The sequence below is a fragment of the Pseudorca crassidens genome, chromosome 1 (genome assembly GCF_039906515.1).
Source record: "Pseudorca crassidens isolate mPseCra1 chromosome 1, mPseCra1.hap1, whole genome shotgun sequence".
NCBI lineage: Eukaryota > Metazoa > Chordata > Mammalia > Artiodactyla > Delphinidae > Pseudorca > Pseudorca crassidens.
The window spans coordinates 55154224-55181639 of NC_090296.1; the positions used below are offsets into that span (position 1 = coordinate 55154224).

Consider the following 27416-nt stretch of genomic DNA (forward strand, 5'->3'; position numbering starts at 1 on the left):
CTTACCCTGTCATTTTAATAGAACTACACAATTTTATGTTCAGAAAACTGTATTCTTTGCTATTTTAGAATTGAACAATTCTAAACAGATTCTAAACAGTAACAGAAAGCAGATCAGTGTCCATCCAAAGATGAATGGATAAAGATGATGTGGTATATATACACCAATGGAATACTACTCAGCCATAAAAAAGAACGAAATAATGCAATCTGCAGCAACATAGATGCAACTAGAGATTATCATACTAAGTGAAGTTGGTCAGAAGGAGAAAGACAAATACCATTTGGTATCACTTATATGTGGAATCTAAAAAATAAACTAGTGAATGTAACAACAAAAAAAAAGGAAAGTAGATCAGTGGTTGCGTGGGGTAGGAGTGCAGTGTAGGTTATTGACTGAAAAGGGGTTCTGAGGTGACAGATTAGTTCTATATCCTGATTGTTGTGGTGATCACAATGCATATACATTTGTCAAAACTCATTTTACGAGCCAGTCACAAAAAACCACATACTACATGATTCCATTCATGTGAAAAGCCAGAAGAGGGAAACCTATAGGAACAGAAAGTAGATTAGCGGTACCTTAGGGCTGGGAGTTGGGGGCAGTAAGCAGATGAGGGAGTAGAGGGGTGAAAGCTAAAGAGTAAGGGATTTCTTTTGGGGATGATGAAAATGTCCTAAAATTAACATTAATTAAATGTTCTAAAATTAAATGTATGTACCTATCTGTGAATATACTAAGAACTACTGAACTGTACACTTTAAATGGGTGAACTATATATGGCATGCGAATTACATCTCAATAAAGATGTTTAAAAAAAACAAAGAATTAGAATTCTGAAAAAAAAAAAAACACCTCATTTTACTGTACCTAAAATAGGTACATTTTGTTGTACATAAAACTCAATGAAATTGATTTTAAAAATTGAACTGTAATAAAATGGTTCAGATTAAAGATAATTTGCAATTCATGTAAGTCTGAATTCAATGTTTCTAAAATTGATAATGGAAAATGATAAAATAATGGAAAACTGATAATGGAAGCCATAGGTAGGACAAATACCTCATCACTTAAATAAGCAAAACTAAAAGGCAGAGACATCACTCAAACTAAAACAAAAATACATTACTCCTATCTGTATTTTGAAGCATATAATGACAATAACAAAAAAGCAAGCACTTACACCTTCTTCAAATGTCCATCTTTTACTAACTTCATGCTCATTATAATTAAACATTTCTTGATGAATTTCAATGATTCTATGTCTCATGTTTTCTATTTCAGTAATTAGCTAGGGAAGAAAAAAAATTTTAATCACACAAGTTATATACTAAAATTTTAAATATCACTGCTTACATTTAAGTATTATCCACCCATACTATAGTCTTAGAATAGTGATGGGTTTTTAACCATTATCAATTATGTGCAAAGTACAATTAACAATACTGAAATCTGTAAAAGTATTTCCTAATAAACTACTTTCTCATATGCCTTTTTAAAAACAAAAAACAGGGCTAGTACATCACAACATAGGCCAAATAATGCTTCTAAGCTAACGTAGTTTTTCAGGTGTCTCATAGTAAAACACATTATCTACTCTAAATCAAACAAGCTAAAGAATTCCCACCTGCCTTAATCAGAAATTGATTTTATATGAGCTACAAGTCACACCACACATGCAGTCAAGGGACATAAAGTTTAGTTTCTCATGCACTGAAAGATTTTTTTTTAATAAGTCTGGTTACCTTTGCTGGATCAGTTATGTCTTCAATTCCTGATGGTAGATCATCACCAGGAGGACCATCATCACCACTATGCCCATTTACAGAAGCTAATTCCCTTCGCAGCTGAATAAACTGTTCACCAGTTAGAAGATCTCTAGGTAAGTTATTCTGTATATGTTCTTTAAATCTAAAGGAAAACAATAAAAATACAAGCTTTATATATGAAGTATAATTTTAGATCCCACATTACATTTCTACTACACATTACTCTTTCAAAGGAACTCTGATTTAAAGAAGCCAAAACACCACACCTTTTCTCCTTTTCTACAGTAATAACCTACCACTTGATAAAACAGTCTACAGACATCTTCATTTCCTTCCTGCCTTTGCAATGGAATGAAGAAGGCGTGGACAAGTCATACATTGAAATCCTACTTCTGTCCATTACTAATTATTTGACTTATAGGAAGTTTTTCCCTTCTCTAAATCTTGGTTTTCTCATCTGTCAAGTGACTGTAAAATTAAATACAGCAATCCATGTTTAAATTATAAATGATTACTTACAAATGATCAACAAATTTTGCAGTTCCTTCCTCACCTCCCAATTACTCCTGAATTCACATGTCGGTGCCAAACACTCCAATGAAATTGCCCTAATTAAAGTCACCAAGTACCTCTTACATGCAAAATTAAATGGATACTTGTTTTATAGTACAGCATCTATCCTAATAATGTCCTCAGTACTTAAGGCTGTTAACTAACCTTCCTTTTAGAATCTTCTTCACCCTGGGCTCTGAGTTACCACTTGGTTTTCCTCCAAGTCTCTGACTGCTCCTTGATTCCAGCCTGCCCCCAAATGCTAGTATGCCCAATGATCCCACTCTGCATTTTGTTCTCATCTATTTTTATATACTTTCTGTCCAATCTTATTAATACAGCTTGAAATAATAAGCATACTATGATTTTAAAACTAACTTAAGCCCAAACCTTTTCCCTAAATTTCAGATTAGTATATACAACTGCCAACGCTCTGCATAAAGAAATAAAGATTTTAAGCAAAGAGTGTTTTGAAAAACATGTCATTTATCTACACACACTAGTTTATATATATATATACACACACACACACAAACTTTAATCAAAAACACCAAGTTGAAGAGCTAAAGTATCTACACCATCTCAATTTGGAACCTTATATACAACGTGTCTATAAGTGTGTCACTTTCATCCACAAATCAAAACCCTCAGCATTTCTAATCTTTTTTTTAAATTATTATTTATTTAGGCTGCACAGGGTCTTAGTTGCAGCACACGGGATCTTTGTTGCGGCATGTGGGAACTTCAGTCGTGGCATGCCAACTTCTTAGTTGCAGCGTGTGGGATATTTAGTTGCAGCATGCAGGCTTCATAGTTGCAGCATGCAGACTTCTTAGTTGTGGCATGCGGACACTTAGTTGCAGCATGTGAACTCTTAGTTGCAGCACACATGTGTGATCTAGTTCCCAGACCACGGATCGAACCCAGGCCCCCTGCATCAGGAGCGTGGAGTCTTACCTGCTGGACCACCAGGGAAGTCCCAACATTTCTAATCTTGAATCTTGATATTGTCAACCACTAAGTTGCCGAATCTCTTCCACCTACCTTATCTCTTACATTCCACTGGATATTAGGTCCAATTTAGTCTACGTTCTAAATATGACTTCATGCCCTCCTCACTACAGCTAGATAAACATAAACCAGTCTTCCAGCCTCTGGTCCCACAGCTTCTAACCCCACCTCAATATTGCTATCAAAAATGTTATTAAGGGCTTCCCTGGTGGCGCAGTGGTTAAGAATCTGCCTGCTAATGCAGGGGACACGGGTTCGAGTCCTGGTCTGGGAAGATCCCACATGCCGCGGAGCAACTAGGCCCGTGAGCCACAACTACTGAGCCTGCGCGTCTGGAGCCTGTGCTCCACAACGAGAGAGGCAGCAACAGTGAGAGGCCCGCGCACTGCGATGAAGAGTGGCCCCCGCTTGCCACAACTAGAGAAAGCGCTCGCACAGAAACAAAGACCCAACACAGCCAAAAAAGTTATTAAAAAGTAAACATGAAAAATAAAATAGTAAACAGGATCATATCCCACCCTCATGCCAAAATCACTTCAATGTTTACCCTGCATTCAGGTTAAAATCCAATCTCCTTGAAGTCTTTCATATTCTGACCTAGCCTCTGACCCAGACCTACCTCTTCAACCTAATTATCAGACATGGTTGTACATGTACCATATGCTCCAACCTTATGGATTTTTTCCCCCAAGTTTCTTAAAATTGATTTAGGTTACTGACACCTGGATTTTTATGGATTTTAAGACTTTCACAGGGACTTCCCTGGCGGTCCAAGGGTTAAGACTCTGTGCTCCCAATGCAGGGGGGGCACAGGTTCAATCCCTGGTAGGGGAACTAAGATCCTGCATGCCGCATGGCATGGCCAAAAAAAAAAGACTTTCACAAACATATGTAAATAACATTGGAAACTAATTTAAATTTTGCAAAATCAGTGGATACAGAGGCTTAACTTCACCTATTTTATCACCAGGAGGACAAAAATACAGATTGCCTTATTTAAAAAAACTTTAAATGAGGAAGTAACTCTCACATGTGTAGTATGAAAATGAATAGATTTAATACTCAAATAAATATTAAAATTAAAAATTGTCAAGACATAAATAAGAAACTTCAAATAAGGTAAAACTGAAAAATAACTACTTATAGAACATAAATTTAAAATAATTGGACTTCCCTGGTGGTGCAGTGGTTAAGAATCCTCCTGCCAATGCAGGGGACACAGGTTCGAGCCCTGGTCCAGGAAGATCCCACATGCCGCAGAGCAACTAAGCCCCTGTGCCACAAGTACTGAGCCTGTGCTCTACAGCCCGCGAGCCACAACTACTGAGCCTGTGTGCCTAGAGCCCATGCTCCGCAACAAGAGAAGCCACCGCAGTGAGAAGCCCGCGCACCACAACAAAAAGTAGCCCCTGCTCGCCACAACTAGAGAAAGTCCATGCACAGCAACAAAGACCCAACACAGCCAAAAAATAAATTAAAAAATAAAATACAATAAAAATAAAATAATCGCCACATTATATATATAAACTTCTTTCACATGGTGATAAAATATGCATAATACTAAACAGTAATATTCCATTAGCTTTTTCTACTATAAAGCTAATATATTCAATATAGAATGGCTGAGTGCCTAATACTGGGTTGGCCAAAAAGTTCGTTAGGGGTTTTCCGTAAAGGAAAATACCTGTTCCTAGGTATTAAGGCCAAAAAGAATTAAAAATCCTCAGAAAATGACAGACATGTGAGGATACAAGAGACATAAATTCAAAAGAGTGTTATCAGTGCTAAGATAAATGAAATAAATGTAGGTAGAGTGCTGGCACAAAAGACAAAACAGACACTTCCGTTTAGGTGAACTGGAAAAAGTGTCACGGAGAAAACATTAAGCTGTATGGGTCTTAAGGAATATGAGTTCACCAGACAAATGGAAAATGGAAAAGGTATTACAGTCATAAAAGCATAAAACATCACTGCCCTTTGGGAAATTATCAGTACTCAGGTTATGTCTAGAGTTTAAGAACTACCAGGGACTGGGCCTGAGGAATTAGATCATATCACAAAAGTACTCATGCTAAGGAGGACTTTAAATTAGATATATTCTTAGAGATAATGTTCAGTGTATATCCAATATACAAGCCTACACAATAGAAATATTTCTAATACAGCACTTAGTTCCTTTAGCACATGCTTCCTCTTCTACACTTTTGAGCAACTTGAGGGCCAAGTCAATGCATACATATCTTCTTTGGGCCTTTATTCCCACAACTTAAATGCATATCATCTGGTACATGGCAAGCGCTAAATAACTGACTTTAAATAGGAGAAGTATATTTGGCAAAAGAAAACATTTCAGCAGTTCTCAAAGCAATTAGTCATGTGAATTAGTTTACTTACATAAACTATAAGATTTACTTATACCAACACTACTTCTGAGTTTGCTGTACTCATAAGGAAAGTGTGTCTCATTACATTAAGTGAAAAAGAGTAGATTAAAAAGCAGTATGTGTAATGCAATCCACTAATCTCTATTATACTCATACATGCATTTTTAAAAGCCCAGTGAAATATTAAAAAAAAAAAAACCAAGAACTTTGGGCCACACTGTCTAGGTTCCAATCAGCTTCCACCCACTTACTAATTCTGTGACCTTTTGCAAATACTTTAATCTTTCTTTGCCTCTACTTCCATAAAATATAGATAAATAATAGTACCTATACCTATATCTGGTTAATTGTGATGATTAAATGAGTTATAAGGCACTCAGAATACTGTCTGTATAACTGTTTCCTAGTCGTATTTTTTTCTTACCAACAATAAAATTATTATAATCATATATTTTACCTATACTTTAGACCCTAGAAGAACTGGTTTATGAAAGGAACCTGCTTTGTCCCAGAAAACTTTTTAAATCTTTAAAGGCTTTTAAAAAAACATTAAAAATATTTTAACTTTTTAAATTCAGTCAACAAATATTCACCAAGCGTCTCCACATGCCAACCCTTGTATTAATAATCTCTTTCAGCTCTTTCAGCAAGTGTCTCCCTAGGTCATTATACCCTAGAAACCTGCCCACCTCCTCTATCTCATGAAAAACAGAGATGGTATATTCAGGTCCACATGCTTTCTGTTTCTAACCTGGGTCTACATAGCTTAGCAAATTGATCCACAGTTCTGTACAAACGTTTCATAAAGTTTTCTAATTTGTTAGTAAAGAAAAATTTAGAAAATCACTTACTTAATAACTACCTAAAGTTTACAGGCTCTACCACAATACTAGTTATAAAAATTATGACAGAAATATGGCAGTTATAGCAAACATTTATCAACACAGTCCTCATAACTTTCTTGTTCAGAAAGACTAAGTCCGTATTAGTGGGAGCCTTATTAATGGGATACTTTGAATACATCAGAAACATGGAAATCACAGTACACAGAACTAGTTGTTTTAACAGCACTCATTAAAATGAAATGATACCAGTCATAACAGATTATCATAGTAGAAAATTAAACTGAAATTATTTTTGATTGTTTGAATATAAACAGGACTTACTACATAAAATACATTCTTTGCTCTTTTGGATATAAGATGTTACGTGAATCACAAGAATGGACCTTTAGTAAATCATTATGTTTTAAATAAGCATCTATTATGTGCCATGTACTGTGTTAACCATGAAGAATAATTAAACTTAGATTCTTTTCTCTCATTCCTTCACTACTCTGAAATATCTTAGACAAAAGACAGGATTCCTATCGTTTCCTCACCTATAAAACAGATAAAAAGAACCTTCTGTCTAAAACCAGTAAAGTTCCTAAACATTTTATAAGCTATACTGAAAATGTCAAAATCTAAAAGTGTATATAACTTGCGATTATCAAGCAATAGAATTTATTCCTGTTTGCGTCTAATAGAATCTTACATTTCAAGAGAATAAGTATCCTCATTATTGGAAATTAATTACCTGAGTAATCACAAAAAAATGTTAACAATCTGATTTTTCCACTCACCTCTGAAAATGATGACTGTACAGCTGTGTTGGAATACCAAGAATACGATCGTATATAGCTGTAACTTCTCTCAGGTTTCCCTGTTCATTTTCCCAGTTTATATACATTTCCCAGAGTCTGTCAGATCGGAAATCTGTTCCTGCAGCTAGAACAGCATGCTCAAAAGTTCTGTAAAATTAAATTACCTCTTAAGTTATCTTTCCAAGATAAAATCACTTTAAAAATATTATTTCTACATTTTGCAATATATACAAATATCAAATCATTGTCATACTCCTGAAACTAATAAAATATTTCTAAATTTTAGAAGATAATGCTAAATTCAAATTATATTCAACTTTATACAAGTAGAGATTAAAAGGAAGAAGGAATAGTAGAAAAGTGTATGACAGTTGCTTAAAAAAGGGAAAACGTAAAGGGAATAGGTAAATGTAATTTTATGTAACTGTATATTGTTTTATATGATATAAATTTGCAATGCAAATTACACAGCAAACATATAAGAGTAACACAGTAGACACTAAAATATTTGTTAAACTTGAAATGTCTGTTGAATAGATTCCTTTAGGGCAAAAGACAGACAAAATTTATCTCACTTTAAGAAATAATTTTCTGGCAAAACAACTCTCCAACAAGGGGTCCAGCTGCCTTGTCAGGTAATGAGAAATATACATATATTCTAAAACTCTCAAAATTCTCTCCTAATTCTAAAATTCCACAGTTACACTTTACTACAAAATCATTTATTTTAAAATACTTAGCTCATCTGAAGAGATTTCTGTAAGCAATTTTAATCACTGGATTTGATAAAATTTTAGGTACGTTTTCAAAATAAATATTAGAATCAAGAGGGATTTGTAACAGTATAAACTACACTACCTAAATTAATCTACAACTTTAATTGAATGCCAAACAAAGCTCTAAGAAATTTTGGATGGAAGAGAAAAAAAATTCTAACATTCATCTAGCATACAAAGATGCAAAACATTTTTGTAAAAGTACAAAGCAGCAGGCATTTTCCTGAAAGGTATCAAAAGAAACTAGAAAGCTACAATAATTAAAAGTATGGATTAAAAGATCTATATATATGTGAAAATTTAGTATATGATAAAGTATTTTAAATCAATGCACACAAATTTTTTTTTAATTTAAAATATAAAAAAATAATAAATCATTGAAGAAAAGATGGACTATTCCAAATGGAAAAAATAAAAGGTTACTCTCTGACTTGCAAAAGACACAAACTAAGGTTAATCTGTTTCACAAAAGACAAAAGCTAAATGCCAGATAAGTGAACTATAAAAAAAAGCCTATAAAAAGAATTAGAAAAAAATTCAAGATTTATATATTCTTGGCAAGATAGGCACAAAACTCAGAAACCAATAAAAGATTACAAATTGAACCACAGTAAGAAAAAAACAAAAACAAAAACCTCTATATGATAAAGATACCCTAAACAAAGATGTGCCAAAACCGGGAGAAATATGTTTAATACACATAAGGGATTGAGAGAACATGCGAGCGTGTGTGTGTGTGGGGGGGGGGGGGGGGTACGGGCACACACGTGTATGTTTGTTTGAGATTTTCAAGAGAGTTAAAATACATGTTATTCCTCTGCAGAATCCCAAAGTGATTCAGGAAATTAACGCACCAGACACTAAGAAAACTGGAAGTAGCTGGAAGAGGAAGGAGGACAGGTAATGAACAAAATGTTTAGAGGAAGGTTTGCTTAATGAATGGTAAGAGGCCTTGAACCCACTTTCCTGCTCAGCTATGGGATTTCAGAAGCTAGGTATATGCTCCCCAGGCAGATCAGATGATCCTTCAACGAAGAAACTGCTTGGTATAGGAATAAGATATAAAGATTCCAACACTGGGAGTCCCCCAACAAAAACCTGAGTAGCCACCTGATCATGCACTGTGAAGCCCTTTATGCCAGCTAACAATGTAGTACAGAACTTCCATTCAGTTTATTAGTATTGAATCTTTAACATGAGCAGAAATCCAGAGATCAAACGTATCAGAAATGAAAACAAGCAAACAAACAAAAAAGAGAAAACAGCACTGAGGGCAGGGAAAAATTTCAACTATCCTTAATACCCTCAAAGAAATGTTAAAAAGATATGCAGCCAGGGACTTCTCTGGTGGTCCAGTGGTAAAGAATCCACCTTCCAATGCAGGGGACGCGGGTTCAATCCCAGGTCAGGGAACTAAGATACCACATGCCGCGGGGCTACTAAGCCAGCACCTCAACAAGAGAGCCCATGTGCCTCAAACTACAGAGCCCATGCACTCTGGAGCCCACGTGCCACAACTACAGAGCTCGTGCGCCCTGGAGCCTGCACTCCACAACTAGAGAGAAGGCTGTGCACCGCAACAGAAGATTCCACAAGCCTCAATGAAGACCCCGCATGCCAGAACTAAGACCAGACACAGCCATAAATAAAATTAAATAAATAAATAAATAGGACTTCCCTGGTGGCGCAGTGGTTAAGACTCCACGCTCCCACGCAGGGGGCCCGGGCTCGATCCCTGGTCCAGGAACTAGATCCCACACGCATGCCACAGCTAAGAGTTCACATGCCACAACTAAGACCTGACACAACCAAAATAAAATAAGTATTTAAAATAATAATTAATAAATATTTTTAAAAGTAAAAAATTTGGATATTAAAATAGAAAGATATGCAGCCATATAACAAGAATAGGAGGCTATAAGAAAAGGAATATTCGAAGAAGAGGAAAGATTCTTAGATACTAAAAATCTTATGGCAGCTATTAAAAATCCAATACAAGGTTCAAGGAAATACCTCAAAAAGTCAAACAAATCCTGGCAGATTGAGAAAAAGGAAAAAGGTAAGAAAATTAAATGATTAAAACAGAAGGTTTTGAACTATTTCAACTATTGAAAACAACAGAGAAAACCAAGAGAAAGAAATTATCAAAATAAGAATGTACACAATAATAACATTTCTAAGACTAGAAAGATGTGCTTTAGAACATCCCAGATTGAAAAGGCCCACTAAGTAAGCACAATTAACTAGAAAAAGAAAGTCCACACCAAAGCATTACAATTGCAGTTACAACAAAGATAAAGAGAACATTTAAAAAGCTTCCATGAAGAAAAACAAGTCACATAAAGAGAATTCAAAAGAATGGTATAATACTTCTCAAAAGCAACACCGGAAGACAGATGGAGAAATGCCTTCAAAGCCCTAAGGAAAAATGACTTTCACCTCAAAATTCTACACCCCACTGGACCATCAATTGTTTCAGACATAAAGATTCAAAAAATTTTTTTTCATTCCAAGCATCCTTTATCAGGAAGTTATGGGATGCACTCCTCTAAAAGGCAGGCATGAACCAAGAAAGAGTAGGATCTAACAAGCTCTAATAAATAGAGCTTGATACCCAGGAAAAAGGTAAAGACATCTCCTAGAACCATGATAATGAGGAAATCCAAAAACTGCTGTACAACAGAATCAGAATACAGCAACCAGTCCAGATTACAGAAGAGGAGGTTCCAGGAGGGCTATCTCCAAGAAGAGGAAAAAAAAATGGAATTTACATTTCTCAGAACATAATTCTCTTTTTGTAATCTTCAGATTAAGTAGAATAACACTAGATACATACATTTTTTAGTTTCAAAAAATAACTTATATAGCATTTGTACGCTGTGGAATGTCAGTATTAGTACTGACTACTGAAAGTAGCTGTTGAAGGGGGTAGAAAATTTTAAATGTTTAAAGAAAGCCAGGCAAATGGGAAAAAGGGGGAAGGGAAGGAAAGGGGTAATTACAGGAAGAACAAAAAGCTATGAAACTTATCCATACTGGAAAGATGAGGAACGGGAAGCAGGGTATAAGTGAACTAAAAATTCTCATCTACCATAACAGAATGATAATGTCTATAGGTAGTGAGAGAGAAGCAGAAAGCAGTAGAGTGCTACTGTTTTAAACATGTTGGAAAATATCAGAAGAAACGGCTAAAATATTTAAAGAGAGGTGGAGGGAATCACTTTTTGTTACAAGCAGTTTAACATTAACTTTTTAAATTACATGTACATATCAATAATTTGATGAAAATAAAAACCAAAAACACATTTTAAATTCCTATAATCAGTAACAAAGACAATCCCAAAGTAAAATGAGCAAATGTCATGAACAAGCAATGTAAAAATGCCTTATATAGACAGCATTTGAAAAGATGGTAAACCAGGATGACCAACCTACAGATATGTGAACTAAGATAATGAAATACTACTGGAGGTTAAAAAAAACAAACATGGCATGACTATGGGAAAATGACTACCCTCATACACTGTGGGAGTTTAAAATTGCTACCACTTTTAAAAGAACATATGACAAAACATAGCTGCGATTCTCTTTGACAGAAGTTACATTTCTAGAGTGTTCTACATAAACATTGACTTGTAAACAGATGTTCACTGAAGCACTAATGATTTCCTATAAATAAGAATTTGGTCAAATAAAATATACTACCTTGATACTATAAAACACTCTTGCAATGGTTAAAGAAAATGGTAGGGAGAATTTCTAAAACATTCTGTTAATTTTTTTAAGAAATCAAACAAAAATATGTGTAATATGTATACACACATATATGTACATCTATGTGTATCTGAAAGAACACACCCCAAGTAATTAACCATGAGAGGAGAGGGACTGGGGACATAAGAAAAGGGGGTGTGGAATGGTGGAGGACTTTATTATGTACATTTTTTAATAATCATGCATAAGTTTACTATGTGTATCATTTTTTTAATAGTGAAAAAGAAAGTTAAACTTTTAGTTCAGCATTCATGAGTAGTTCTATTATCAATATCAGAATACTTGACTTATTTATATCTTTAAATACATTTAAGTATCAGTGTTTCACATACCCTCTTATTGTACTGTTTGTCTCAGGATCACCAGGGTCCAATGTTTCTTTTAAGAAGTTTATATAATGTATCCAAAGGTCAACACTAAGAGGTATTGCCTGAAGCCCCCGGCGATACACCTAAGAAGAAAACAACAAACTGTACTTCAAATATTTAATTATTTCTTAACAGAGAGGCAACACTGTGTTATCCGGTGAACCTTAGAAATACTAATTACTGGAATTTTGTTTAAATAATCTACCATTACCATTTGGGTGGAGGTTGGATAGAACATGGCAATGTTCTGATCCCCACGTGCAGAGTCTTGATCTTCAAAGCGCAGCAGTCCCTGCATTCTGACCGGGTTGTGTGGGCAGGCTTTGGGTTACAGACCATAGGGCACAGACCCATTAGAGCATCAATGACAGCGTCTGACCAAAAATGCAATAAGACGTAGCAAATGTGACTAGCAAACCAACTATATTGTTTGGAAAATGAGAAATAAATGTAAGTGAGAGAAAAGCCCTGCCCTACTTGTTAAGCTGCAGTGTAATACAGAGGCTTGCACTGCAAAGCTTGACAAACTGTAGAGGTTTAACGCACCTGCCAACAAAGAGAGAAAATATTAGCTACAAATGCCACAAGAGTGACAAATGCAAATAAAATACCCTATAAAATTGTTTGACCATAAATCGTAGGTACTGCCAGCCAAAAAAAGTCTCTGTTTTGTTATTATTTGGCTTACAGTACCTAATGGAGATAACTTTATTCAGTAATGTACGCACCTCATCTGATTGTTTAATGTTGTCATGCCGCTTTTCGAGGTCTGCATACTTTTTCCAATAACCATAGCAATACGGATAGTGTATGAAAAATTTGTCAAACGCTTTCCTGGCAGCCATCAAGTGATTCTGATGAAAATAAAACAAGGTGTTTAAACATCTTGGAAATTTTTGTCACAAAAACTATTATTCCTTTCAAATGTACAGGCATACCTCAGAGATATTGCGGGTTAAGTTCCAGACCACTGTAATAAAGCGTATTATCGCAAAAAAGCAGGTCACACAAATTTTCTGGTTTCCAAGTGCACACAAAAATTCTGTTTACACTATACTGTAGTCTATTAAGTGTGCAATAGCATTATGTCTAAAACAACAATGTACATACCTTAATTTAAAAAGACTTTATTGCTAAAAAATGCCAAAATAATTACAATAGTAACATCAAATACCACTGATCACAAATGACCATAACATAATAATGAAAAAGTCTGAAATACTGCAAGAAATACCAAAAATGTGACAGAGACAGGAAATGAGCAAATATTGTTGGAAAAATGGCATCAACAGACTTGCTCGACGCAGGATTGCCACAAACCTTCAATTTGTAAAAAACGCAGTATCTGTGCAGCTCAATAAAGTGAAGCGCAATAAGACGAGGTATGCCTGTTATTATCTCAAAATAAACGGCAGGCTTAAAAACCACACACACAGCAGCCCTTTTTCCTACAATGCAATCTTATCCTTTGAAACAGAAGGAACTAATTCTGTCAAACAGCAAAGTAATTTTTTTATATTTCAGCAATTTTATACACACATACATACACACACCAATTATTACAAACATTAGACTTTGATTCTAATACTTTCCATAATGTACAAATGCTATGGAAGTTATTTTTGAAGCTAAAAAAATATTATCTAAAATGTTCTTCAACTTAATCTGAAAATTATAAAAGAGGCAACTTTAATTACAAAACAATAAGGCCTAGTCTGATATTACTTGATTTTTCTGTCCCCTCTAATCCCATTTAAATAGTTACTAACCTCCTGTTCTACATACTGAAGCAAATATACCCAGCCTGTAAAATCCTGAGGATTACTTTCTACAGTTTTCCAAAACTTTTCATATTCTGGAGGGAAATTTGCTTCTGTTTCTGTCACTGGAAGGTCCACAGTATTTGCTATTTCATTTTCTTCCGTAGTTGTATTCACATTAGGAGATCCATCAGGTGACTGTTCCATTTCTGTAACATTCATAATCTCAGTACTGAAATCAGTAGACTGATCTACCACTACCTCTGAACTGTTGCCTGTGCTGCCATTATTGGAATTTCTGTACTCATCCATGTGAGAATTTTGCATGGCTGTTTATTTTTTCTTCAGTTAATGATCTGTGGAAACATAAAGAGAAACATCTTCCAAATGTTTATTTGGCATCATCAAAACCACCTTTTAAAAGCCCAAGTTAGCTATTAAAGGGATATATTAATTTGATTCTTGAGCTCTCCTGTAAGTCATAATCAGAAGGTTTATTAGTTTTTATATTACAAATTAAATTCTGTAACAAATTTTCCAAACTTCTGCCAGTTTATTGTTGACTGAGCAAAAACTAGCTCCTTCATCTATAAAACAGTGAGTATTGAGCCTGCTCCCTAAAGAAGCAATCATATCTAGAATTCAGTGCTCCTTAGCTAGCTAAGAATCTAAATTTTAATATCTGAATGCTATCTTGCTACCAATCCTGAAAAACAGCAATATCTTTAATATCTGTTCTGGAGGCTTTAGCTAACAAAACAAATTCTGGTCATGGATATAAATGTTTCAGAGGGAAATTCATAACTTAGCTCAGGATAGATTTTTAAGAAGGTTATACTGTTGAAATATATCTATAAATTTTAAATCCTAGCAGCTAGGTTTGATTTTATTATAGAAGATACACATTAAGGTTTTAAAATTAAAGAGTGATTTTTAAAGTAAGTGTTATTAAAAACATAGTTATAAAAGAAATAATAAAAAAATAAAAATAAAAACATAGTTATAAGGGAATTCCCTGGCAGTCCAGTGATTCGGACTCTGTGCTCTCATTGCTGGGGCCCCGGGTTCGATCCCTGGTCAGAGAACTTAGGTCCCACAAGCCACGCAGCCAAAAGATAAAAAAATCGTAGGGCTTTCCTGGTGGCGCAGTGGTTGAGAATCTGCCTGCCAGTGCAGGGGACACGGGTTCGAGCCCTGGTCTGGGAAGATCCCACGTGCCACAGAGCAACTAGGCCTGTGTGCCACAACTACTGAGCCTGCGCATCTGGAGCTTGTGCTCCGCAACGAGAGGATGCGACAGTGAGAGGCCCGCACACCGCGATGAAGAGTGGCCCCCGCTCGCCACAACTAGAGAAAGCCCACGCACAGAAACGAAGACCCAACACAGCCAAAAATAAATAAATAAATAAATAAAAATCATAAAAAAAAATTTATGAAAGTTTTACCATCTGGATAGTTACTTCATAAAATCTTTTAAATTAAGTCATCTTATGGTTAAGGCCATAAAATAATAAGGAATTATTCTTTTATCCTGTAAGGTAATACTACAATATATTTTCACAATTCACTTTCATCTCTTCCACTAACAGTTTAAATGGAAACTGAATCATTAAATTATAGAGCATGTCTTCTTTTTAAATTAGGGATTATTCTCAAAACTAACCAGACCACAAAATTGATTTACTCCTAAAATATACTCAGAATACATAGTTAATATTGCATAATATAATGTAAAAAAGGATTAAGACTAAAGGAATTCAAAGAAAGAAATGCAAGTGGCCAATAAACATATGAAAGGACTGAATCTTTACTAATAAAGATGTAAATTAAAACAATGAGATACAAATTGGCAACAAGGAAAAAGATATTTCTGGAGGACAGTCGCACAAAATATACCAAATGGCAATTGTGCATATTTTATGTTATGTAAATAATCAGATAAAAACATTTATTTGTTTAAAAGCATTCACTAGAACACTATTATAGCGAAAAAAGAGGGTAGTATTAAGAACACTGCTTTAGTAGGTGGCATGTTTGTACAATGGAATAATAATAATTTAAAAGGAAATATGTGCACCTATCTTGATACGGAAAGATAACCACTACATATATATTATATGCATGCTACACACAGATCTGTAAGGATTTATATCAAATAAAATACACTAACAATATTAGTTGGTGTTAATGGTTGTTCTCCCCCATATAACTGGGCTGACGCTTTCTTCTTTTGGCTTATCTGCAATTATTTAACTGAAGTTAAAAAAAAAAAAAAAAAAGAGGTATTTTGTTTCATTTGTTTTGTTTTTAAGAAAAACGAGCTCCAGATATGACATGCCAGTGGTTGGCTGGATACAAATTTTTTTTTTTTTGCAATTTTATGCCTACTTTAAAAATCTGGGTTTCTCTATAGTCTACACAACCTAGCTCCACATAATAGTCACCTAGTAAGCTATTTTTTTTTTAAATACATATTCATTGGCCCCAACGCCAATGATTCTGAGTTCTAGGCTCAGGCCCAGAAAGTTGTACTTCTACCATGTTCTCTGAATGATTCAGAGGAACAGAAACTTATTCATGGGTAAACTGAACAATGGAACTGTTGCATCAAAGATCTGTGTATATTAAATTTGGGAATACGCTTACAACTTATCTTTAAAAAAGTTGTACCAGCTGTGTGACGAGACAATTTTAGCTGACTATCCAACATTCTCTCTCACCATCTTCTCTCACCATCTTCCTAATAAAACATTGTTTTGGTTCAGAGCAGCAATATACCTAACCCCATGTAAGGATTATGAGTCTGAAAAGCACATCTGCTGCAGAGCTCTGGGAACAATTTTGCTTTTCTGATAAAAGGGACAGTCAGCAAATAGTGTAGGCTCTACCACTTTCTTCTTACTTTGAATGTGAACATATCTGAAACAACTTGTATTCACAAAGCAGTCAAAAGAACTGGCCAAGAAAATTAAGAAATGCCAGCCCTGACATCAAGCTGCTAATAACACAATGCCAGCTGTGTAAGAAAATAAGTCCCTATTTGCTTAAACTAGTATCAATAGATGAGTTTTTCTATTACTTGCAGAAAAATGCATTCCTAACTAACCCACTAATGAGATATGGCCATGAGAATGTCCATTTTTCCATCTCCTCTTGTCAGCACTAGGTATCATGAAACAATTTTTGCTCATCTGATTAAAAAAAGGAAAAAAGAGTAGTACCTCATTTTGATTTGCATTTCTTTAACTACAAGTATGTTGAATTTCTATTTCCTTTTTCCCCTTAAACACTATTTCACATCCTTTGTCTATATTTTCTTTTTTTTAATTTATTTACTTATTTGTTTATTTATTTATCTATTTTTGGATGAGTTGGGTCTTTGTTGCTCCACGTGGGCTTTCTCTAGTTGCGGCGAGTGGGGGCTACTCTTCTTTGTGGTGCACGGGCTTCTCATTGCGGTGGCTTCTCTTGTGGCGGATCACGGGCTCTAGGTGTGCAGGCTTCAGTAGTTGTAGCTCGTGGGCTCTAGAGCGCAGGCTCAGTAGTTGTGGCGCACGGGCTTAGTTGCTCCGCAGCATGTGGGATCTTCCTGGACCTGGGCTTCAACCCATGTCCCCTGAATTGGCAGGCGACTCTTAACCACTGCACCACCAGGGAAGCCCTGTCTATATTTTCTACTGCATTTTTTATGAATGGTTTGCAAAAGCTCTCTGTAAACTAGAAAATGACACACATTGTAAAACATTTTTGAGTTTGTCTTCTTACTAGTTTTAGGTTTTTTCTGTGTGTATGGAAGGCATCTTTTAAATTGTCATGTAGATTTGATATCCAGATTTTAAAATATGTCCACTATTTCAAAATACAGTATGAAGCAAATTTTTTCCCAAGAAAGGATAAATTTAAAATGTTAAATCAAGTGAACTTTGAGGCTGAATGCCACTGGAAGAATTAGTTGTAACCAGGTAAATCTAAGGAATATTTTTTAAAAAGGAGAAGAAGAAGAGGGAAAGGAGAAGAAGGAAAGTGGGGGAAGGTCAGGTGGGGACAAAAAAGTTTTCAATACTTGATGCATATCCAGCACTTTACTACATTCCTTATAGAGAATACATAGGTATAAGATAAGGTCCTCACTCTAAGGCTTATTAACTATTAGTAGTTGGAGAGCGATTAAAAAAACATGCAAAACAATTAGAGAGACAAAATTTCAAATGAAACAAAGTCAAAGTTTAGAAAAATCAATTGAACATTATAGGCATCTAGCAAACCTTCATGAAATATAGAATTTGGTCTTCACTTTGAAAAACTACAGATTTTGGAACAATAGAGAAATAATGATAAATTATTCCAAAACAGCGAATAGCCCACTTGACTTGACAGAACAACCCTTCTTATTAACAGTAGACAAGAAGATGGAAATTAGGACTGGTTCCAAGCCAAGAAGGAAATAAGACTGACCAGAATGAAGAGGGTCTGCATTGGGGAAGTGAAATGAAAGTAAGCAGCGTGGAGAGCAAGAGGAATCTGAGAAGAAATAAAACAACCAAATCTAGTTGGTACACGATAAAGGACAATCCCAAAGTATCAACATTAGACTACCAGAAAAAATAGTTCCCTTCTACTTGAATGACTGATTATTGTCATAAACTTTTCCGGGTTTACCAGTTGAGACCCTAGGAAAAGGCGCAGAAGCTTTTCAACTTATTTTGGTCTCTTTTGCCCCCTCCTTTAAAGGAAAGACACATTTGAAGACTAATCTTCCAGATACAAATTAGTCATTATTTTGTATCTTTTTATTTCAAAGCATACTGTCAAAAAAACAAACGGAAAGTTGTTACATTCTGATTCATTTACTACCTGTTCTATTCTAACTGCATACTTAAGTGGGACATAAGGGTTTCTTCTGGAATGAGCAAATTTACCACACCCCTGCATCTTCAGAAATGATCAATTACTCCACACCCTGCAATTACAGTGTTATAAAAAGAGTTAAGGAGCTTCCCCGGTGGCGCAGTGGTTGAGAGTCCGCCTGCTGATGCAGGGGACACGGGTTCGTGCCCCGGTCCAGGAAGATCCCACATGCCGCGGAGCGGCTGGGCCCGTGAGCCACGGCCGCTGAAACTGCGCATCCGGAGCCTGTGCTCCACAACGGGAGAGGCCACAACAGTGAAAGGCCCGCATACCGCAAAAAAAAAAAAAAGAGCTAACGCCAGCCTTACCCTTAGGGAGATCATTTTTCTGATTACTTAAAAAAAATCACATGGCCAAAAGAAAAATACACTAAAGTTATTTTTAATAAGTTATTCTAACATATACTTCATAATGTGGCAATTACGAGTACCAGTTTACTCTTAACAACAACCAATAACTTCCAACTAGCAATATAAAATGGCAAAGGGGTAAAAAAACAACTATCAAAAGGAAGAAGACAACAGTGTGGTATTGGCATAAAGACAAACAGACCAATAGAATAGAACAGAAAGCCCAGAAATAAATGTTGGACAAGGGTCCCAAGATCACTCAATGGAGAAAGGACAGTCTCTTTAACAAATGGTGCTAGGAAAACTGGATATTCACATGCAAAAGAATGAAGCTGAATCCTTATCTTACGGCATACACAAAAGTTAACCCAAAATGGATTAAAAACCTAAACGTAAACCCTAAAACTATAAAACTCCTAGAAGAAAACATATGGGAAAAGCTTCATGATATTGGACTTGGCAATGATTTCTTGGCTATGATACCAAAAGCACAGGCAAAAAAAGCAAAAATAGACAAATGGGGCTACATCAAACTAAAACTTTCATGCATCAAAGGACACAATCAACGCAGTTAAAAGGCAAATAGCAGAAGAGGAGGAAATATTTGCAAATCTTATGTCTGATTAGTAGTTAATATATAGAATACATAAAGAACTCCCATAACTGAACAACACTCAATTAAAAAATAAAAAAACGACTTAGACATTTCTCGAAAGATGATAAACAAATGGCCACCAAGCACATGAAAAGATGCTCAACATCACTAATTATCACAGAAATACAAATCAAATTCACAATGAGATATCACATCAACACCGATTAGGATGGCTACTATCAAAAAACCCCAGAAAATAACAAGTTTTGTCAAGGATGAGGTGAAATTGGAACCTTTGTACACTAACTGTGGGATTGTAAAATGGCACAGAAAACCAAATGGAGTTTCCTCAAAATATTAAAAATAGAGCTACCATATAATCCAAAAATCCCAGGGACTTCCCTGGTGGTCTGTCCAGTGGTTAAGACTCCACGCTCCCAATGCGGGGGGCCCAGGTTCAATCCCTGGTCAGGGAACTACATCCTGCATGTCACAACTAAAAGATCCCACAAGCCTCAATGAAGATCCCACACACAGCCATGAAGATCCCACGCGCTGCAACTAAAACCCAGCACAGCCAAAATAAATAAATATTAAAAACAAAAATCCCACTTGAGTATATATCCAAACTAACTGAAAGCCAGGTTTCAAAGAGCTAGCTATCTGTATACCCATGTTCATAGCCGCACTATCCACAACCACCAAAGGAGCAACCCAAATGTCCACCAACAGATGAAGAAGTAAATAAAATGTGATATATACATACAATGGAATATCATCAGTCTTTAAAATGAAGGAAATCTTGTCATGGATGAACCTTGAGGACATTATGCTAAGTGAAATAAACCAGTCGCAAAAAAAGACAAGTACTACATGATTCTACCTAGAGTCGTCCAATTCATAGAAAGAGAAAGCTAAATGGTGGTTATGAAGGAGTAGAGAGAGGGGGAAAAGAGTTGTTTTAATGGGTATAGTTTCAGATTTGTAAGATGAAAAAGTTCTGGAAATCTGTTAAACCACGTTAATATATGCAACACTACTGAACTGTATGCTTAAAAATAGTTAGTTAAGAAGGGACTCCCCTGGCGGTCCAGTGGTTAAGATGCTGCACTTCCACTGGAGGGGGCACAGGTTTGATCCCTGGTGTGTGTGGGGAGACACACAACTAAGATCCTACACGCTGTGCAGCATGGCAAAAAAAAAAAAAATTAAGGTAAATTTTATGTGTTTTTACCACAATAAAGCTTTTTTTTTTTTTAAAGGAAAACGACAGCTAAGCTATAACTAAATTAGAAAAGGCAAAATACAAGAGACTAGGAATTAGAATTTCCAGATCTTTCTTTCACCATAAGACAAAGTACAGTGTGGTAAATATTAGAAAGAACAAAGAGGTAGAGGAGGGTGAGTCCTACTTCTCTCCCTTAATAGCATGAGATTCTAGGTCAGTCTTACTTTTCTCACTTCCAAATAAGACTAGTAATACTTGTATTATCTGCTTCACAAGGCTGTTGAAAACTTCGGATGACATAAAAGCATGTGAAAGTCTTAAAAACTATAAATTCACATAAATGAAGATACCACTGTGAACAATTAATTCCCTGGAAATTGTTATCCAAACTTAAGGTGTTATACTTTAAAATTAATAACGAAAATAAAAGTGAACTTTACAATGCATTTAGAATTTGTTTTGCAGAGGTTTTAAGAGGAGGAAGAAAAAAATCTGTTGACTTTAACTTCAAAAAACTGATAATCAACACAGCGTTTATCTGAGGGCATTATTTTATTTCTTGACTTTTCCATTTTAGATCTTTTTTGCTATTAGAGAAGATATGGGTTTAGTTATTATACCAAACATACATGCACAGCTTTCCTCTCATGTGCTCCCAATACAGTTCTATCAGGTTGGGCTTGAATCAATATTCAAGTTTATATTATTATGACCATGTAAACATTTTTTTCAAGCTATCTTGTAAACTATAATTACATTTCCTTGCTTCTCTTTCTTTAAGTATTTCCTCATTTTCATATGTTTCATTGCCTTTGAAAAATGACCCCACATCCTTGAGGTCTTATAAAGGTCCTTCAAAAGCAACTGTCACTCATACTTATCAATTCTATTTTCCCTTCCGGAGCCATCCTTTCTGAAACCATCTAACCTTCTGCAACAGTTTAGACTGGCTTGTCCTGTCTAGGTTTGTCTCTTCATTTTGATCCAAGGAATTCCCTTCACTTGTCCCCTTGGTTGAATCTCATTTATAATAAAATCTTTTTCTTTGCTGATTTACTCCCTTTTGTAGAGAATCCTTTCTGTAACTCTGAAAAAGGGTATGTAGGGTGAAAAAAAGACTTTCCAATTCTAAAATCCTCATAACTGAATGACAGATTGTGAGTTTAAAATTCTAGAATGAAAATAATTTTTTCTTAAAAGTTTTGAAGGAATTTATTCATTGTTTCCTAGCATCTGACGTTGCTGTTGAGAACATCTGATGTCTTTTTATTTCTTATCCTCGATATGTAACCTTTTTTTCCTCCACAGAAGCTTTTAGTTTCTGTTTATCCCAGGTGTTCTGAAATTGCATAATGATGTGCCCTAAGGTGAGTCCTTTCCATTCGTTCTGCAAGGCATTCATTTGGAAGGCCTATTTTAATCTATTTACATCATTCAGTTCTTATGTTCTGTATCTATTATTTATTTGATAATTTCCTCCTACTGATTTTCTCTTTGTTGAATTCACACTGCTCAGGTGTTAGACCTCCCGGATTGATCCTCTACTTTTCTTACCTTTCCCCACATTTTTCTTCTAACTCTTTGATTCATTCTACTCTGCCAAAACTCTTTTACTGGATTTTTAATGTGAGTCAAATTTTTTTTTTTTTCGCGGTATGCGGGCCTCTCACTGTTGTGGCCTCTCCCCTTGCGGAGCACAGGCTCAGGACGCGCAGGCTCAGCGGCCATGGCTCGTGGACCCAGCCGCTCCGTGGCATGTGGGATCTTCCCGGACTGGGGCACGAACCCGTGTCCCCTGTATCGGCAGGCGGACTCTCAACCACTGCGCCACCAGGGAAGCCCTGTGAGTCAATTTTTTAACTTCCATTTTTTATTCTCTGAGTAATCAATATTCCTTTTTCACTGCCGTATCTCCTGCTATCTCTCTATAATTTACTTTAAATTTTCTTCTGTTCTCAGCACTATCTGTCTCTTCTGAGCGTCTCCTGACTATTTATTTTGGTCTCTCAAGTACAGTGATTTTCAAACTTCTGTTCAAGAATAAGTGTGAGGCATTACAAAACATATTAGAGGCTGGATAAAGCTTGGCAACTGGTGGGCCTCAGTGCAGGATGGCATTCTTTTTTTTTTTTTTGGCCACATCATGCAGCTTGCAGGATCTTAGCTCCCCGACCAGGTATGAAACCCATGACCTTAGCAGTGAAAGTGCAGAGTCCTAACGACTGGGAATGCCCAATGATGGCATTCTCTGAGGGCGGAACCCACTAAATGTCAGTGCTCTACATTATTTCCCTTGGGTTAAGTTTTCCCAAAGAAGAATGTTTCAACTTAAGTAAGGCAACAAGCATTCTGGGAGCAAAGAAGACAAACAGGGCTGGTGATTTCACCATTCAATATATAAACTTTCATTCAACTTCCCATTTTCGCTAAGACCCTTCACCCCTGCCCCACCTCCCAACAGCTGTGCTAACTTCTCTGCTTTTGCCCTCTTCAAATAACGAACATCCAGTTTTTTGCTGGCTATACTAGATGGAGAAGGGTCTAAACTACTCTAGACTTTTAACAAATCTTACAATTTTTAGTTGCATTCAGCACTCCTATCTTCAGAGGCCCTTGGAACCTGAAATTCCTGAGCCTTTCTGGGATTTTGTGGGACTATCCATCTTGTTTCTTATTAACTTCCCTCTCTGCAGGCACCGAGCTGAACGCAAAAAAGTGAAAACCTAAGTTAATCAGTTAAAACTGGTCCATCTGCTTTCTTCCAAAACGTGAATTCTCATCTGTTGATACCTCCTCTTCTGTTCTTTGTCCTTTTGGGTTTATACTATTTTATTTCTTTTTTACTTTATCTGATTTATATTTTTCATTTATTTTACTGAATTTAGGTATACAAATTACTCTATGCTGAACCCCTTTTATTTAGTATTTTTAAAAATCTCTAACCAATATCATATCCTAGTGTAATAATATTCATTCAACAGATATTTAATGAGCTAATTCTGTGTGTCGGACACTACTATTCTAAGCACTGGAAATTTAGCTGTGAACAAAACAGAGTTCCTGCTCTCAAGGAGCTGACGTTCCAGTGGGGAGATAGAGACTTTTTTTAATCTAACTATATTTCTAATATGTATGTGGTACCAAGTGCTAAGAACAAAATAAAAGAGAGGATGAGGTAGTAAGAAAGCCAGTCATGCAGCTGTCTGGAGGAAGAAAATGACAGGCAGCAGAAAGAGCAAGTACTGAGATAAGTAAATGCCTTGCCTGGCATGTTCACAGAAAAATAGATCAGCAAGAAGGGCAGTATGGCTGGATTTGCTTAAATATTCCTCAATTTGACTTGAGTTCTTTCTAAGATTTGGCTTTACTAAGTATATCACAGTAAACTCCCTCATGTAAATGCCTATTTGTAAAAAGCAATTTCCTTTGGGTTATATTCTCAAAATTCAGTATGTAGCATAAACCATAAAGTTAAGCACAGCTTTGACCTATGTTTAAAAGAAAATATTCTAGAATTTTCTCCTTAAGAAATAATGATGAATCTACAGGCAAATTATTAGAAGTATTAGACTTACAAAGTTATTGGCTAAAAGAGAAATATGTAAGAATAAGTAACATTTCTATTAGAAATAATTTTTAAAGGCCATATGAAAGAATTAATCATGAACAACCATGTTCTACTGCAGTATTTTTCCTAAGAAAATAACCATTTGTTGGTACACTACGTAGTCCAGCCCATATCACTCTGATGAAAATACTAATTTCTCATATTGACCTAGCTGCCACAACCAACGGTGGGTCAGGCTTTATCCTCCTAGATCTCCATTAATGCCCTATTTCCTTCTTAAAATTCTTTATACCTCCACGAAGTAAATCTATTATGTTACCATTCTCCCAATCCCCTCACCTCTTCTATTCTTTATTATTTTTTTTAATTTCTATTTTATATTGGAGTATAGTTGATTTACAACGTGTATGTTAGTTTCAGATGTACAGCAAAGTGATTTAGTTATATATACATATATCTATTCCTTTTCAGATTCTTTTCCCATACAGGTTATCACAAAGTATTGAGTAGTTTCCCTGTGCTGTACAGTAGGTGCTGTTGATTATCTATTTTACATATGTAGTGTGTATATGTTAACCCCAACCTTCTAATTTACCCCTTCCCCCCCCACCTTTCCTCTTTGGTAACCAAAAGTTTGTTTTCTATGTCTGTGAGTCTATTTCTGCTTTGTAAATAAGTTCATTTGTATCATTTTTTAGATTCCATATATAAGACATATCATATATTTGTCTTTGTCTGACTGACTTCACTTAGTATGATAATCTCTAGGTCTACGCATGTTGCTGCAAATGGCATTGTTTCATTCTTTTTTATGGCTGAGTAATATTCCACTGATATGTACAACATCTTCTTTAACCATTCGTCTGTCCATGGACATTTAGGTTACCTCCATGTGTTGGCCATTGTAAACAGTGCTGCAATCAACACTGGGATGCATGTATCTTTTCAAATTATGGTTTTCTCCAGATACATGCCCAGGAGTGCTTTTGCTGGATCATATGGCAGCTCTATTTATAGTTTTTTAAGGCACCTCCATACTGCTCTCCATAGTGGCTGTGTCAATTTACATTCCCACCAACAGTATAGGACAGTTCCCTTTTCTCCACACCCTCTCCAGCATTTATTTTCTGTAGACTTTTTGATGATGGCCATTCTGATCAGTGTTGAGGTGATACCTCACTGTAGTTTTGATTTGCATTTCTCTAATAATTAGTAATGTTGAGCATCTTTTCACGTGCTTTTTGGCTACCTGTATGTCTTCTTTGGAGAAAAGATCTTCTGCCCATTTTTTGACTGGGTTGTTTGTTTTTCTAATATTGAGCTGCATGAGCTGTTTGTATATTTTGGAGATTAATACCTTATTGGCCACATTGTTTGCAAATATTTTCTCCCATTCTGTGGGCTGTCTTTGTGTTTTATTTACAGTTTCCTTTGCTGTGCAAAAGCTTTTAAGTTTAATTAGGTCCCAATTGTTTATTTTTGTTTTTATTTTCCTTATTTTAGGAGATGGATCCAAAAAGATACTGCTGCAATTCATCCTGAAAAGTGCTGTTCTGCCTATGTTTTCCTCTAAGAGTTTTTCCCTCACCTCTTGTATAATCTTCCCTCCCTTTTGCTCTCAAAGTATTTGTTCTGTACCCCTATTATAGCACTCCTATAAAAGTTGAAATACATAACCATTTTTTGTCTTTTGCTCTCTAAGTATTTGTTCTGCACCTCTATTATAGCACTCTTATAAGAGCTATATTATTTGTCCTCCTCCTTACCTTGGTCACAATGGATGAAGCATCTCTGCTGCTACAAAAGGTCAAACCCTGAACTCATGACTTGGATCACTTCTCCCACCCATCTTCTCAAGAATGTTGCTTCTTAAATTATCTTGACTCTCTCCTTATCAGTTTCTCTCAGTATATTAGATTACTTCCATTAGCCTTCAAACATGTAAAAATATCTCTCATCTTTTATATAATAATTTATAATATACATACTATAATTTAGTTTAAAAACAACCAAAGGGCAATCATAAGCTATGTTAAGGATTTGGATTTTGTTCCAAATACAACGGGAAGACAATGAAGTTGTCTACTTCTACACCCTCCATTTACTCGTAAATTTGAATTCTTCTTTAACACGACTCTGAAATTCCCCCAAGATCACAATCTCCCTGTTTATAAATCCAACTGGACATGTTCTGATTCATCTTTCTGATCTGCTCATCACAGCATCCAACAGTAATGATGACTTCCTCCCTGAAAGGCTCTCTCTTCTTGCCCTTTACTGACATATCACAGTCACCTAGTTTTGTTGTGTTTTCCAGTTCAGCTCATTTCAGCTTCAAGGCCTTAGTGTACGCAGTTTCTTCTACCTGGAATGCTCTCCCACCCCTGTACCCCACCCCCACACTCCCACTCAGAGCCTTCAACCTAACTGAAGCCCACTCATTAATCTGGGCACATTTAAACATCCCTTCCAGAAAAGTATTCCCATACCCTCCAAATTAGTTAGGTTCCCCCAATGATGCTTCCATAGCATCCTTTTCCCCCATAGCACACATCACATTTGTGATACTCATTCAATGTCTATCTTCCTTTGTCTCAAATTCCCTGAGAGTAAGAACCGGGTCTACAAATACGTAGATATACAGTACACATGCAGGCCTAGTACGCACTTAATTCACTGTATGATAAACAAAAAACACCACAGGCCTTACCCTCCACCCAGAGTCCTA

At 35.8% G+C, this 27416-nt stretch overlaps 1 protein-coding gene across 6 annotated transcripts in view; it reads right to left on the bottom strand.

The window, feature by feature from the left end:
• PRPF39 (pre-mRNA processing factor 39) overlaps positions 1 to 27416 on the bottom strand; it is a 37153-nt gene that overhangs the window by 6726 nt on the left and 3011 nt on the right. Inside the window, exons 1-7 of one of the 6 annotated variants that reach the window (XM_067737017.1) lie at positions 14049 to 14073; positions 12757 to 13133; positions 12491 to 12653; positions 12244 to 12362; positions 7341 to 7508; positions 1746 to 1911; positions 1184 to 1291 (exon numbers count right to left, since the gene is read on the bottom strand). In XM_067737017.1, the coding sequence (XP_067593118.1) occupies positions 1184 to 1291; positions 1746 to 1911; positions 7341 to 7508; positions 12244 to 12362; positions 12491 to 12577 (648 nt within the window). In that variant the 5' untranslated portion in view covers positions 12578 to 12653; positions 12757 to 13133; positions 14049 to 14073. Of the gene's footprint in view, positions 1 to 1183; positions 1292 to 1745; positions 1912 to 7340; positions 7509 to 12243; positions 12363 to 12490; positions 13136 to 14048; positions 14396 to 27416 lie in introns of those variants that run through there. The other 5 variants (XM_067737022.1, XM_067736989.1, XM_067736999.1 and 2 more) reach the window with 5 other exon arrangements.